At 40.9% G+C, this 15,426-nt stretch overlaps 1 protein-coding gene across 1 annotated transcript in view; it reads left to right on the forward strand.

Moving 5' to 3' along the window:
• Positions 1-15,426, forward strand: part of LOC133377961 (membrane-spanning 4-domains subfamily A member 15-like) — a 72,917-nt gene that overhangs the window by 25,397 nt on the left and 32,094 nt on the right. The window contains exons 3-4 of the mRNA XM_061612748.1: positions 147-269; positions 3,348-3,404. Coding sequence (XP_061468732.1) covers positions 147-269; positions 3,348-3,404 — 180 coding nt within the window. The remainder of the gene's footprint in view (positions 1-146; positions 270-3,347; positions 3,405-15,426) is intronic.

Below are 15,426 nucleotides of genomic sequence, written 5' to 3' on the forward strand. Positions count from 1 at the left end.
CAGTGTTGCATTTTCCAAAGGAATAGACAAAATATCTAGCTGGATCTTTCTGGGTATTTTTCAGATTGTGCTAATGAGTCAAAATCCATGTTTTTCAAGGACTGAAAAGAATTGTTTTATCTTGTTTGTGCGTTTTCTTTCCACAGGCCATCCAGATCATGATTGGACTGATACACATTGGCTTTGGGGTTGTCTCAATTTTTATGTTTGATTTGTGTTACACATCTCTTGCTGCTTTTGGAGGTTATCCTTTCTGGGGTGGACTATTTGTAAGTAGTATTTCATTTAACTTTGAGAGCCAGTGTGCTTCATTGTCTCTACTTAGAATTTAGAGCTTGGAAAGGAGACCTGTATTCAGGCTCCTATCAAGCTGTTGACTTTTTGCATGCAGAGAACAGGTGACTGGTAATAACTATTTGGCAAAATGAAATAAATATAACTATGAAGATTACAGAAATCAAGAAATATTTGCTCTGAGCTGTAAGAATGTGGGGGGGGAGGGAGAGAGAGGGAGATCCCATATTAGCAAAATTCAACCACATAACCATGAACAGAACCTGGGGCAGGGCTAAACTAGAAAGACAATTACTTTTTTCTATATCCTCCCACCCAATACACACACAAGTAGGGTACCCACCATGTCCAAGCCCATTCTCTACACATACCCTTTCTTAGTACAAAATAAGCGTGACAAGATGGAAAACTTTGAAAGACTTAATCATACATTTCCTTGAGAGTTATCCTTTTTGAATTTTTCATTTGTCTCCCTAGTCATTTTGTTTCTTGGTAGCCCCATTTGGTTGCATAGTGTCATAATTTATCACCTGAATTCTTTATTAGTAGTTAAGGTTCCTGTCAGCCAGCCATGAACTTTTCCAGGGTACTCCATTCCATTCTCTCTCCCCCTTGATTTTCCATCCCCCTCAACAACCAGGCTAGTATTCTGTGTCCATTGACACTGCTCAGTCCTCACAGAGCTGTTTTGGAGTTCTTCCACCTTAGGTCCCCCCCCCTTAAATATTTGTTGTATTTCTGCAAACCTTGGGTTTTCCCCAGATCTGCTGATATCCATCTCTTGTATGTGGATTGTGTCACTTTGACTCCATAAGGACCACCACTTGGAGAACTGAGTCCACTATTACTGTGTATATATGTATGGTGATGATAATGATGATACAAATTCACTAATAGGCAAAATAAATTGCGGTTTAAGAATGTACCTATAGTCCACAGATATTTCTATCAAACTTTAAAAAGCAGGGAAATTGGGCCGCTATAGTGAATGCACCAGGGGAGCAGGAGATCTGACCTCCTCTCTGAGATATTGGACTGCCCTACAAATTTGTCAGAATGCAAGCACAATTTGTGTTGGTCTTTCACAGTCCAATCCACTTCCTGCGTAGCTTGGAAGAATTTGGCAACGTGCTTTTTAGTCCAGGAGGTAAGAAATGGGATCCTGTGCAAGTTTGTTGAGAATGGATTGATCATTTGCATCCTTACTGTTCAGTGGGATTTACTCCCCTGCAATCATGCTTAGGATAGGTGAAACTGACCACAGGGAATGGAGGGGGAGGAGGGAGGGAGGGAAAGGCACGGGGTGGAGGGGAATGGGAGCAGGCAGGAAGAGGAGGCGAGGAGAAGGACAGGTTTGATCATTTGCATGTTTATTGAGTTCAGTGGGATATACTCCCGTGCAATCATGCTTAGGATAAGTAAAGCTAACTGGGGGGGGAGGGAGGGATGGAGTGGGCAGGGGAGGAGGAACAAGGAATAGGGGAGGGGAGGAGGAAGAGAGGAGAGGGGAAGGAGGGGAAAGGCAGGTCTGATCATTTTCATGCTCATTGAGTTCAATGGGATTTACTCCTATGCAATCATGGTTAGGATAGGTAAAACTGATCTTGGGGAGGGAGTAGGAGGGGGAGGGGGAAGGAGCAGATTGGAGGGGGCAAAGGAAGGGGGAGGGGAGGGCAGGTTTGATCATTTGCATGCTTATACAGTTCAATGGTATTTACTCCTGTGCAATCATGGTTAAGATAGATAAAACTGACCATGGGGAGGAGGAAGGGGAGGGGGAAGGGGAAGGAGGGGATTGGAGGGGGAGGGGGATGGGTAGGGAGGGGCAAAGGAAGGGGAGGAGACAAGAGGGAGGAGATAGGAGGGAGGAGAAGGCAGGGTGGATTTGATCAGTTGCATGCTTTTTGAGTTCAATGGGATTTATTTCTGGGCAATCATGTTTGAAAATGGAAATGGACTGCCTTCAAGTCGATCCCGACTTATGGCGACACTATGAATAGGGTTTTCATGGTAAATGGTATTCAGAGGGGTTTTTTCCATTGCCTCCCTCTGAGGCTGAGAGGCAGTGACTGGCCCAAGGTCACCCAGTGAGCTTCATGGCTATGTGGGGATTCAAAACCTGGTCTCCCAGGTCGTAGTCCAACACTGACCCGGGGTAGAGGCAGGGAGGGGAGGAGATTGGGTGGGTGGGCACAGGGCAGAGGGGAAGCCCCTTTCCTTTCCAAAAGGAAAACATTGTGAACAGTATCATTGCTTTTCAGCGTTTCCACCACCTTTTTATTCTATAGCAGGCACATGTAGCCTCCCACCCAAAATTAAACCAAAGCTGTCCCTGGCCAGATCCACATCAGGCCTTTATTTCACCTTGGAGAGTCATGGCTTCTGTCAAAGAATCCTGGGAAGTGTTGTTAGTGAAGGGTTCTGAGAGTTGCTAGGAGACGCCCTGTTCCCCTCACAGACCTTCAATCAGGGTGGCTGACTGTTAAACCACTCTGGCCACTGAAGCTCTGTCAGTGGAATAGGAGTCTCCTTTCAGCCCCCTTCACAAACTACACTTCCCAGGATTCTTTGGGGGAAGCCATGACTGTCTCAAGTGAAATCAAAGATTACAGATTATGAGAACTCTGACAGAAAAATGTCCAAAAGGGCTCTCTGGTTTCTCTCTCTCTTTTTAGACTTTGAACTCTCTGTTCTCTCTGACTGTTTTGTGTATCGCCATGCAAACTTACAGGGTTGTTAAGCAAGCGTTTCTGAGTTCAGGACTATACGTTTTGTAAGGTTTTGTTTTATGAGCTTATGGTAAGCATCAGAATTGCATTGGGGTATTTTCAATTTAACATTGCGGAATGTGAAAAATCCACGCTGGCTATAGTATACAGCCACTCTTGTGGATGTATAATAATGCTTCTCCTATGAGGATACTACTTGTTGTACTTAGAAGGAGAAAAATGTGCTATTAATTGATATAACCCAGTTTTTCTCAGTAAAGAGAATGGTTTCAAAAATATTAAGTGAACATCAGACAACTGCATCTTTTGTTTTCTTTTGTACAGTTCATTGTTTCTGGATCCCTGTCCGTATCAGCTGAGAAACATCTGACCAGCAACTTGGTGAGAGAGAAAGATATGGAACCATTTTAATCTTTTCTGTCATCCAAGAAATGCCAACAATTATGATTCCTTCTTACATGTGCAGGGCCATTTCTACAGTATCCTCTATAGATATTCTTTTAGTGGAAGTCACAATTCTGGAACAAGGAGCCTCCATCAAGTCCCTCTCTGTCCCCTTTAGGGATGGCGCATTTGTCCATTTTGGTTTAGTTCTCTACATTTCCACATGAGTTTGATTTTTTTTAAAAAAAATATCATGAAAATTCATCAGCCTTTAAGTGCAAATCTGTAATATACAGATTTTTGCATGCAATTTTGCCTAATATGCACATTTTGAAAACCATATTTCCCCTAACCGTAATGCATTCTTGTATGTTATTTTCACTAACACAGGCATTTTATGCCTACTTTATCCTAGTATATGCGTTTTTGTACACATTATCTTGCTGGAGAACTGCACTGAAAAATTTGGAGAAGTGTGAATTTCAAAGGTTAGCTATGTTTCAGTTCACATATTCTTTCGGAAAGTATGAACAGACTTGAATTTCTCCCCCATTCCTAGTCCCCATCAGCATCAACCTTGATCACCTAAGACTTTGTTTCAAATTAAGACCTTCTTTGACCAATGGCCAATGTAGAGGCAGTCTTGTGGCTACCAGTTGGACCTTGGTCTGGCACCCATCTTTCAGGGCTCTAACAAGGAACTGTGCATTTCCGGTGTCCCTTCTGATGTTCCCTCATGCCGTTACTAGTGCATTGCAGCTCATGTGTTGCACCATGAGGGTGATGACAGAAATCTTGAGTCACGTTAGAGATGGCCACAATATGGCTCCTTTTCTTGCAAGCACTTCCCCAGTTTCTGGAAGTGATGACACCAGTGAGCCAAGGAGCAATATTATGTACTCCTACAGAGTACAGTAAGGCCTCTGACATAACCCTTTGTTGTGTGGAAAGGAGCTGTACTGCAGAAAATCCCCTGCACTGGATATTTATTTATTTGCCAATGGCCTTTGCAATTTAAGTGTATAACAAACATATATAAACAACTAAGGAAATAAAATTAAAAAACTGAATTAAAGCAATCATTTTGTATAAATATAAACATAAGAACCCCACTAAACAGATAAAATTACCAGCTCTGTTAGAATTTTAGAATTATATAATTGCAGATCCAGGGCACTACAGTGTCTCTTATTTTCATGGCAATTGCTAGGAATTTTGCTGTTTCTACAGTGACCAGCTTATTCTGATGTGCAAAGAGAAAAGTCACATAATAATTGGCTGAATGTCCTGGCTGAGACAATAATAATGGAGTGATTAATTCTTTATGTGAATCTCTGTACAGGGTACAAAACAGCAATATATGAGCCACAGTTTCAGCACTGCCATCTCCACATTGACATATCCGATTTTGTAATGGGATTTTCTTATAACAATCCTCAAGTACTGCTGAGGGAAGCACATTCAACCATGTGCTCGAGAAGGCACTTCTATATTTAGGGAATGTTATGTCCTCTAGATAGGATGCTATAGTATCAAGAGGTCTAATCAGAAAACTATCATGCCAAGGACTCAGTTTTCTCATTGCAGACAGATTATTTTGTTGTTCAATATCACACAGGCATTGCCTTAATAAATCTTTTGCTTAGTTTCACCTAAACTTAATAACTGTTGCGGTGCAACGCCATCCCCCCCCCTTAAATTAACAGCTTTCAGCCAACTACTTTCATGTGAATCGAGCAAAGCTAAAGGATGCAAGCCAGGAGGGACTCATTTCAACTGAAGCCAATAGCTAAATGTCCTCAGCCAGGCCTGAGTGAGAATAGAGAGGAGACCAGCTTCAGAGCACGAGCAGCATTTGAGACATAACCTGGTAAGGAGAAAATTTGTCTAAAAAATTTAGACTGCACTACTTCCAGAGGATTCAAATTAGCAACAGCCCAGATTTGAATCACATAGAATAATTGAGTTAAAGGTTTAGTCTCAAATACTTCAAGCACTGCAGGAATAAAGCTATGGCCTTTTGTTTGAAAAACAAACAAACGTTAGAGTTTTGATACTCTGCATTGCTTTTTCTACCACATACTCTTGTTGAGCTGACCATATCCCTGAAGATTGAAAAACGATACTCTTACTTGTTCAAAAATCTACATACACTTTTGGGGTCTATATTGCTGAGAGAAGACCATTCATTACCTTAGTTTTGGTATAATTCACAAGATGTTCTTTTTGACAGTGTTCAGAAAATGCCCCCAATAGTCTCCTCAGTATTAGGATCGATGGATTATAATTATATTTTGCAGAATTAAGCGTGTGCAGTAAACACTAAGCAGTAGCTACACTTCAGCTTGGTAGAAATTGCACTGAGAGTCTGGTATAAGAAAAGTAACAAACTAAACTTATTGTAGGAAATACATTTAGATAGAAAAGAGACCTACATCTGACTAACTAGATAGATGTCTGCTGCATCTGTGCTCCTCCTCAGGGAGCCATGCTGGCAAGAAGAACAAAGGAAGACTGAGATCAGAGAAGGAGCAGGAAGGGAGATTTGTTTCCTCTTAGGATATCAGTTTACACCTAGAAGGAAAGGTGAGCTTAGGTGAGAGTGGACAGAACAATCTAGGAACCTAGGAGGACTTCTCTCTATCTCTTTACTTCCCATGTAGCATGCAACCCCCTCTCAGGCTTCAAGCTGAGTTGCACTATTATATTTCCAACACTCAGAGCCACTTTTATCTGGGATTAGATCACAACATCATCTGCATACTAGTGATGGGGGAGAATTCCACCCACTTCAGATTTACAGCTGGATTTTATATAGTTTCCAAGCTCATTCTGTACTTGGAGTGAGCATCCTTGCAGCAGACACAGCAACTTTTCCACAATACAGGGTTTGCTTTCCACCCTTCACACTGCTCCCTTTCACAAAGTTCAGAAAACAAAAACAGGAACTAGCACACAGCCTCTCTCTCTCTCTCTCTCTCTCTCTCTCTCTCTCTCTCTCTCTCATATATACACACCATCCTGCTTGTATACACATTCAACAGAGCTCCTTTTTTTTCAAGGGGATGAAAACGTCCTCCCCCCATGACCCATGAACAAAATAATCACACACACAAACACAAAATGGGTGAAGGGGGACAGCGAGTGAGGGAGAATGACAGACTGTAATCTCCCTTGAGTCAGGGAAAAGAAATATGCCTTTGAGGCTTTGCATGTGAGTGTGTGTGCGTGTGCGTGCAGGTATGTGTCCTAGGGTCCCAAGGGATGAGGCACAGCAGTTAAAGAGTAAAAATACTAAAGATTAAAGAGGAAGTCCAGAGAGGCTGTCTATGCTTCCCTATTAATCTCTCTAGAATTAACCCTTTAAATACCCCTACACCTTGTTCCTAATTCCTACTTCATCTTCACTGCATCAATTGGAACAAGTGAAGCTGAACTAAATGGAAAAAATCTGGAGACGGGGCAGGGCTATATTCAAGTTGGACGGAACGCTAGCAGCCAGGACCAGTCATCAAACCCCAACCCTACTGCATACAGTAGAATCGAGATATTTTTGTGGCCAACTTAGGGGCATAAGTTGGTGATGGCAAAAACTCAATAATATAATTTATTATTTGAGGTTGAGCAGGACAGGAGCCAAGATACAACCTTGCTTAACCTCTTTAGTAGATGGCACAGAAACCATCTATGATATATCATGTTTTCAGTCATGCGTTATTACTAGGGATAGAAAGATATGTTGATTTTGGTTTTCTCCATTTGTCATTTTTCTATCTTAAATTCAGTTCTCTGCATTTCTGTAGCAATTTATGGGTTTTTTTTTTAAAAAAAACCTCATGAAAATTCTCCAGCATTTTAGTATGAAATGCTCTTAATAAACATATTTTTGTAGGGAGTTTTGACTCATGTACACATTTTTGCAAGCCATTTCTCATCATCTAATGCATTTTGCATGTTATTTTCACTCAAATACTCATTTTTATGCACCCTTTCCCCTAATATTTGCATTTTTGTAAACGTTGGTTGGTTGGTTGGTGAACTGCATCGCAAAATTCGAATAAGTGTGAATTTTGAAGGATGGCTTTATTTTGGTTCTCATTGTTTCAGAAAGTGTGAATTTGACAGATTCAGCTTAAAATGTGAACGGAATCAAAATTCTCACCCATCCCTAATTATAATACAAACTTTTTATTAAGAAGAGGAGTCTTTTGTCTATAGTTGATAAGGCCAATTTTCCCCAAAGCTTTGTGTGGGAAATTGAGTCAAATGCTGCTTTTAAATCAATAAAAGCTGCATATAAAGTACCTCTGGATTTTTTTGGGAGGGGCATATTTATCAACCAAATGGTTTAAGACCAAACAGTGGCCTGTAGTAGATCTACCCTGCCTAAACCTTGCTTGTTCCTCTGACAAAATTGATTCCTGATCAGATGGTTAGTTTATTATACAGGTGCTTTGTGTAGAGTTTACTAATTATACACATATCAAACTCATTGGGAGTAATTTGCTGGATCAACTTTAGCACTTTTTGTATAACGGAACAATTACAGCAGTACTCTAGGCCTCAGGAACTATCCCTATTGCATAAGTAAATACAACAGCCAGCAGAGAAGCCCACCAGCTGATACAGAATTTTTAAAATTCTGATGGTATGAAATCTATTTGTGTTGCTTTAGTATTCTATAGATGGGAGGTAAGACTCTTCACCTCAGTTGTGGTTACTGAAGACCACTGAGATAAATTCTCTGGGACATTAGTGTTTAACTAGCCCTCGCATTTAGGGTTGCCATATTGCCCGGTTAGCCGGGTTTTACCTGGATTCTTTGCATGCCACCCAGCGCCTGTTTAGCCCCTTAGGTGGCCCGGATTCTCAGCTTTAATTAAAAAAAAATTAAGTTTCCAGGTGGTCCGGTTCTCGAGATATACATAAAAACGTCAGCCGCCGCACCGACTGTTAAATCTTTCTTTAAACAGTACTGTATAGCACTTCCTAGCTTTAACCCTGCCCGTTCAGGATTGCAGCCAATCAGTGAAGCCAGGGTTGTGTTTCAGTTTTATTGACCTGAGGCAGTGTCTAGAAAACCTCATTGCAATGCCAGAAAATGGTGGTTTCCCCCCGTTTATCTGAAAATCTCATAAATTGGGTAAGTATATACATTTCAGGTTTTTTTTTCCTCTTGTGTGCAGGAGTCAGATCCTGGGCAGTGTTTTGAAAACCTTCCCAATACTTGCTTTTGTAAAAACAATGCTAATCCCATATGCCCAGAATAAATCCCATTAAATTCAATAGGACTTACTTTTGAGTAGACATGGTTATGAATGTGCTGAAAATCAATGGGACTTTGGAGTGAATGTAAAAAAGAATTGTGTTTGTGTTCTAACTCTTTCTGTCCCTCCGACTCCAGTCCTATTTTACAAAGAGCAACAGTTGTTATTCCTATATTTTGGGTAGATTCTCTTCATATGGCTTTTGGCCCATTTACATTCGCTATCAAACCAGCTAGCTGTTACAGAGGTACTTGTAGATCCAGAATTTGCTTTTGCTTTTAAATGGATTTGTAGTATATTCATCAAATTTTGAAACAGATGTATGACCTCCATAGCAGATTTTGCTGAAAGAATAGTAGTATGAGCAATGCTAAAATCCTTTGTCTGCAAGAGATGGGTCAAAGCTGAATTTACTTCAGTCGACCACTTACTTCTGCTAGTGGTCACACCTAGTTCTTTGTTATAGAGAAACTGAGATTTTAAATGGGCACTGCTATCCATTAAGCCTGCCAGTGTCATGGTTAGTGGTAGATGATCACTTTCTGTATTGTGGCCAACCTCAAAGTAGTCAGCATACCTATATGCCTGTTGCGAGATTGCTATATTTTCTATTACACTGTCACCAGTAGATGTCCCATGCTGGTCTCTGTTGGCAGTACCATTTAGTATTTGTAATCTCTCTGCCTTATAAATTGAACTACATAATTGCATTTGTTATCTTTGGAAGATTGAGAATATTCCTAATGCCCACAACTCTCCATTTCCAAAATGCCATGGTAATGGGCATATAACTTGAATCACTGGCTCCAATGTGCACATTGAAATCCCCTGCTATAATAAAGGTTGCAGCAGGACGTAATGATACCAAATGCTCAATATAGGTTTCAAATTTACCCAAGTATTATTCACAATCAATTTTTTGAGCAGGGTAATATGTAAGCATTAAATGCCAGCAGGTGGATTTCTGGGAGCTTAATTAGAACAGCAACAGCCAAAGGCTTATAAGGAGTCATAGTTACATAGTAATAGTTACAGCTGCCTTAACATTTGTTGAAATGAAGCATACTAACCCTCCAGTGGCCCTACCTCCCTTATCAGAGGATACAGCTACCAGTTGGTGGCACCTATAACCATTAAGCATTATGAGTTCAGCTTGCCAAGTCTCTTGCAAAAGAATATCAAAATGACTTAGAAAATCCAGAAATTGTTTATCATGTTGTTTGGAGAACTAACCTGCTATGTTCCAGGATAATACTTTTAGTCCTGAATTGCTTGGGGCTTGTTATCTATGAATTCGACTTTGCTCAGAGCGTTTGGTACCATCTAGCTCAGTACTAATTACATGGACTAGTATTGGCTCTCCACGTTTCCAGGCAATAGTCTTTTCCAGATATTGAATTTTGAATCTTTGCATGCAAAGCATGTACCCTACCACTGAGTTATAGTCCTTCCCGTTTAAAAAAGTATTTTTTAAAATTGTTCTTTTCAATTCACTAATGAATGCGCAGCAAACCTAGGGCAGCTTTGCACCTTGCATTTAAAGCATATTCAACATACATTTGAAGCACATGAATCCCACCATAGAATCATGGGAACTGTAGTGTGTTATGGGTAGTGGGAACTATAACTGTGAGGGGAAAACTACACTTCCCAGGATTCTTTGGGGGAAGTCATATGGTTTAAATGCGAGGTGGATGTACTTTAAATATATTATGTGGATCTGCATTACTTCATAAACTTTGCCTGCATATAAATTATTTTCATTAATTTTAAAAATGTAAATCAGCTACAAGGTTTACTGGGTGACCATGACCTACTCACCATCTTTAGCCTAATCTGCCCCTCAGGATGAAAACAACAAAGGGGGACCATGCGCACCCCAAGGAAGAAGGGCACACTTAAAATGTAGAGGAAATAATTATGTAGAACTGTAGCCTGAAATCAGATGTATATTGAGACATAGTATGAAAAATGAATGTAAAAAATGTTTATTGTTTACACAACCTGTAAAGATATTTTAAGTGTAATCTTATGCATGTTTACTCAAACAGGGAAGCATGCACAGGACTACAACCTCAAGTGATAAGGAACTTCACTCACTCAACACAGAATTCAGAATCATGCCACTTAAAGCTGTTTTGCAACTGTTTTATACTTGTTTTATGGTTATTGGATTTTAAATTGATTTATTTGTTTTTGTGAGCTGCCTTGGTTTCCAACCCTACCTCAAAGGGTTGTTGGAAAGATTCCATACACACACACACTGAAGATGTAAAAATACACACACGCCATATAATAGTTTATTGTCAGAACCAGTTGGTCATTTCAGAAGTTTTTTGTAAATCAATATTCATTTCTTACCAAATAAAAGCAGTGACACCTAAGTAAGCCCTGCCTAATTGCTTAAAAAGGATTGGAGGGAGAGAGAAAAATTTGCAACACAATCCTTTGCTATGTTCACTCAAAAGTCCCATTGATTTACTGCATAATCCTAAACATGTCTACTCAAAATTAAGACTTACTGAATTCAATGGGGTTTACTCCCAGGTAGGTGGGGTTAGCACTGTAGCGTTACTCCCAGAAAAGTGAGTATAATATTAAAGTTCATATTGAGAAGGTCTTCAAAACAGACTATGAACCAGACAAATAAACTGCCCTCTTCAACAGTCCAGGAAAATTTAAACTTGTTTGACTCCTTGTAATTAGAAAAGTAGAACACATTGTAATAGCATCCTAAGCTGCAGCATGTACACTTTTTCAAATTTCTGTTAAAAAATTATTTGAAAGATAAAATGTATAATATGATATTTTTTGCAAGTAATGAAAAAAACTTGCACGTACACTTTCATTATAGCCATAACTGAAATTGTTTACTGTGCATGCCTACCAAGATCCTGCTCTGATCTTCAGTTCTAGATTTCCTGCTATGTTATTGTAGAAAGGCAATCTTGCTGCTGCTGAAAGTTATACACTCGCTCACTAATGTGCAGACAAGCAGAAAAAGGACATTATTTTTGGGATTTGCAATGGGTTCTAGCTATTGCCTGGCGGTCAGCAAATCTCTCGTCAGTCACAATCCTGACTTTACTTATTGGCTAAAAACACTGAAAGGGCAGGAATTAGAGCAGCCAACCTCTAACAGAAGTTGTGAGGGGCAGTGTCTGACATTTTGGTGTATGTATTTTGAACCAGACCACCTAGAAACTGGAGACATGGCAACCCTAGTTCTGCTCTATATTGCCCAAGTTTTCCTGCAAATTAGTGAATCTACACATTATTTCCTGTTGTTCCCATATGGGAAGGCTAGCAAAAGAAGATATCAAAACATCTCTAGCTGGTTGACCAATCTAGCAAACCCTTAGCTAAGCTCTTGTGGGCTGCCATGCTTTCATCTGTTCGTAACTGAAGATCAACTTAGAGTTTTTGTAGGCAATTGTTGTGCTTCCAAGGGGTACTTTGATGGGTTCATCCCAGTGAATTAGGTCTGTACTTAGATCTGGTACCTGCGCAGGTGGAGGTAAGGATACTTTGCCTTCTATGCCTTTCTAACTGGTTACAAGGATTTAACTGCTTTATCTTCAAAATGCTGCATAGAGAATACCCATTTTTGGATTAATTTTGCTTTCATTCCCATAATTAAAGAGGGAATCCTTTTGGTTTCAAAAGTGAGAAGAATTCTCAGAGGTTGTTCCCTATCCGATATCCTCTTCACTAATTTTAAATCTGTATTGCTCAATAGTGGTTCCAATAATAATCTCAGATATTGTTTAGCCCCCAAAGATAGAATCCCACTTGGGTAGTGAAACCCTGTAGGGATACATCTCTGTAACCCCTGTAGGGATATAACCCCTGTAACATCACATGGTTTCAGTATTGCACTACCCACTTGACTTGGGATTGTTACTTCTTTAGCTTTGTTGAACCATCACCAGGTACCGGATTGCTCCTTTCATGGACTTGCTGTAGCCCAGTAATGGTGAATGCTTGACAATGATTGTGCCCCCCAGTCCAATATCTTAATAATATAGTCTAGTTGATTATAAATGGTTTGGATTGTTTGGATGATCAGCACACATTGCACCCCAAGTTCTGCTATTTTTGGCATGATATTTTGAATTTAGAGGTACAATTTTCTCTTCCCTTCTTGCGCCTTGGGGTACCTGCTCCTCTAGGTAAAGTGGATCAAGGTGGTTTGCCACTGGGATTGTAGACTCTGCATCTCCACAGTTATCAGGAGCCAGAAAGTATTGGTCTAGTTTCGTCTGGGTGGTATTTGGCAATTCCATTTCATAACCTGTGCCAGGATTGCTGGGTCTTTTAGACCTCCTCATCTTGCTGGTATGCATCTGTTCCTCTCTCCAAGTAGTAGCACATCAGGAGTAGCACATAATGAGCATCTGCTCTTCCAAGCTGATTAAAGGCTTGCGTAGCAGCTTCCCACCCATGGCTGAGAGCCTCAGCACAAGAGCCCTTCAGCTTGTGCCACCAGCCAAGCTGCAGGCTTAAATATATGTGGGATGGGGTACAGCAGCAGACAGATACTCAGAGGCTCAGTCACACTCTTTCTGCCAGCAGTTCCTTCCCTGCTGTCAGGGTCAGTGCCAGGCATGACTGCAGCCCAACACTCCCCCATACAGGTGGCGTGCCTGTGTGCCCCACTTACCTCTCATTCATATGAATGAAGTGTGCACATAATGCACATGCCTGCCATCACCCAAGATGGTGATGGAGGCATCAGCCCCTTAAGGAAGCCCCTGCTGCCATCTTGGGTGATGGCAGGCATGCACAGACAGTGAACATGGCATTCACACTGATGGGAGAGTTAGGTGGTGTGTGTGTGTGCAAGCTTATTGAAGCCTGCGCTGTCTGTATGGGAGGGTGCTTTGGAGCTCCCTTTCTGCGATCCGTGGCAAGGTCAGGTTGCAGGACCCAGTGCTACCACCAATCACAGAATGGGAGTGCCACCCTCCCACCCTAAGGAGGGATCCTTCAGGGGCCCCTCTGGGCCACAGAGGCCCAAACTGGCTGCCCTCTGGCACCAGCCCTGCCTGTTGTAAAAGCAACATTGGAAGTTGCCCACTGGATCCAGAGTCCAGTGTTACAAACTCACCATTAATGAACCTGAGCGTGAGTCAGAGGTTGGCACATAAATAAGGTTAGGGATCAATAGATGTAGGGCAGGTGGAGGTTCACTTGAAGAGAGCCTCTATTCCTCTTCCTCCTCCCACTTTGGGTACACTGCATAGAGATGAACTGAGCAGCCTAATTCCATCCTCTTTCAGTTTCTCTGGTGCCCAGTCATACATCCATTCCCTCCATCCCATGCTAATGTGCTTTACAGAATGCAGAAAAATCTCACTTTTAAATTATATGCATTTTGTATACACTTTTTATGTAAAATACATATTTTAATGCTTTGCATTTTTGCTGTAAAATAGACATTTTATATGCATAATTGTGAAAGACTCCTGTCATCCCAAAGCACAAACTTACAGAGGAGGCTGCCCCCTGCATCTTTGCATGATTTATTGCTCTGGCCTTGCCTCCCATCAGTCACTGCCGTGTCTCTGCATGAGATGTGACTGGATCATTCAATCACTTCTGATGCAGAGGGATTCTACCCTCCCCTTCACAGAAGGCTGCCTCTTGCATCTCTGGATGAGTCTGGCTTGCTTCTTTCCAGTGACGAGGCACAGCCAGTTCAGTGACTCTTCTGGACACACATGGAAGGAGGCAGGGAATTCCTACTTTTACATTCTGTCATTTAACCCTGTTTGGATGTTATGAGTAAAGTGCGACTCTAACTGTAATGCAGAAAATGTGTTCTGTAATGCATCAGTAACTTGGGAAACATTTCTCTAGAGCAGGGGTGAGGAATCTGTCACCCTCCTCCAGATGTTGCTGGACTACAGCTACCATAATCTCTGGCCATTGGGCAAGCTGGTTGGGGTTGGTAAAATCTGGAGTCCAGGAACATCTGGAGGACCCCAGGATCCTCATCTCTATCCTAGACCTTAATGTTGAACTCTGCTTTTTTCTGTCCATTGCCTATCTTGTTCAGATAATTTAAAAACATTTAGATGATACCTAATGACAAGGATGTCTTTTGTCTGTTGGTTATTTCTTCTGATACATTCATCACAATATCTTTCTCATAAATTATCTATAGGAGTTTAGTAGCATTATTTTCTCTTTTTCAACGGAGCCCTTAAATCAACTCTTCATTTATATTACGTGCAGCAAACTCTTGCGGGTTGTACCTGACTACATCTGCACAAGTCATCTGTGGTCCCAGAAACTGAGATCCTTCTTCTTGTCTGTCAAATATCAGGCTGCCTTTGATGAATATAAAATGAATCCCACTAAGATATTGCACACAGGACTTAAGCCATCATCCTTGATGTTTCTAGACGTGCCCTGGAAAACCTATGTCTCTCAAGCTTTTTCTGAGGATCTTTGCAATTACGTTTTGGGATATGACAAAACTGAACATCATGTTCAGTCAGTATCTTATCCTGAAATTCAAGTGTTAAGATTAGGCCAATGGCATGGACACAGGTTAAAGTGAATCTGTCCTCTTCAGTTTCTCTCGGTTTCTCATTTTTCCAACCTGAAATTCATTTCTACACATTTCCACATCAAGTCGGTTTGCACTTTTTTATTTATACAAAAGTCCTCATGAAAATGTGTCAGCGTTGTAGCATGGATTTATTTTGTATGCAATTTTGCCTCATATACACATTTTTGCAAAG

This window comes from Rhineura floridana, chromosome 2 (genome assembly GCF_030035675.1).
Source record: "Rhineura floridana isolate rRhiFlo1 chromosome 2, rRhiFlo1.hap2, whole genome shotgun sequence".
NCBI lineage: Eukaryota > Metazoa > Chordata > Lepidosauria > Squamata > Rhineuridae > Rhineura > Rhineura floridana.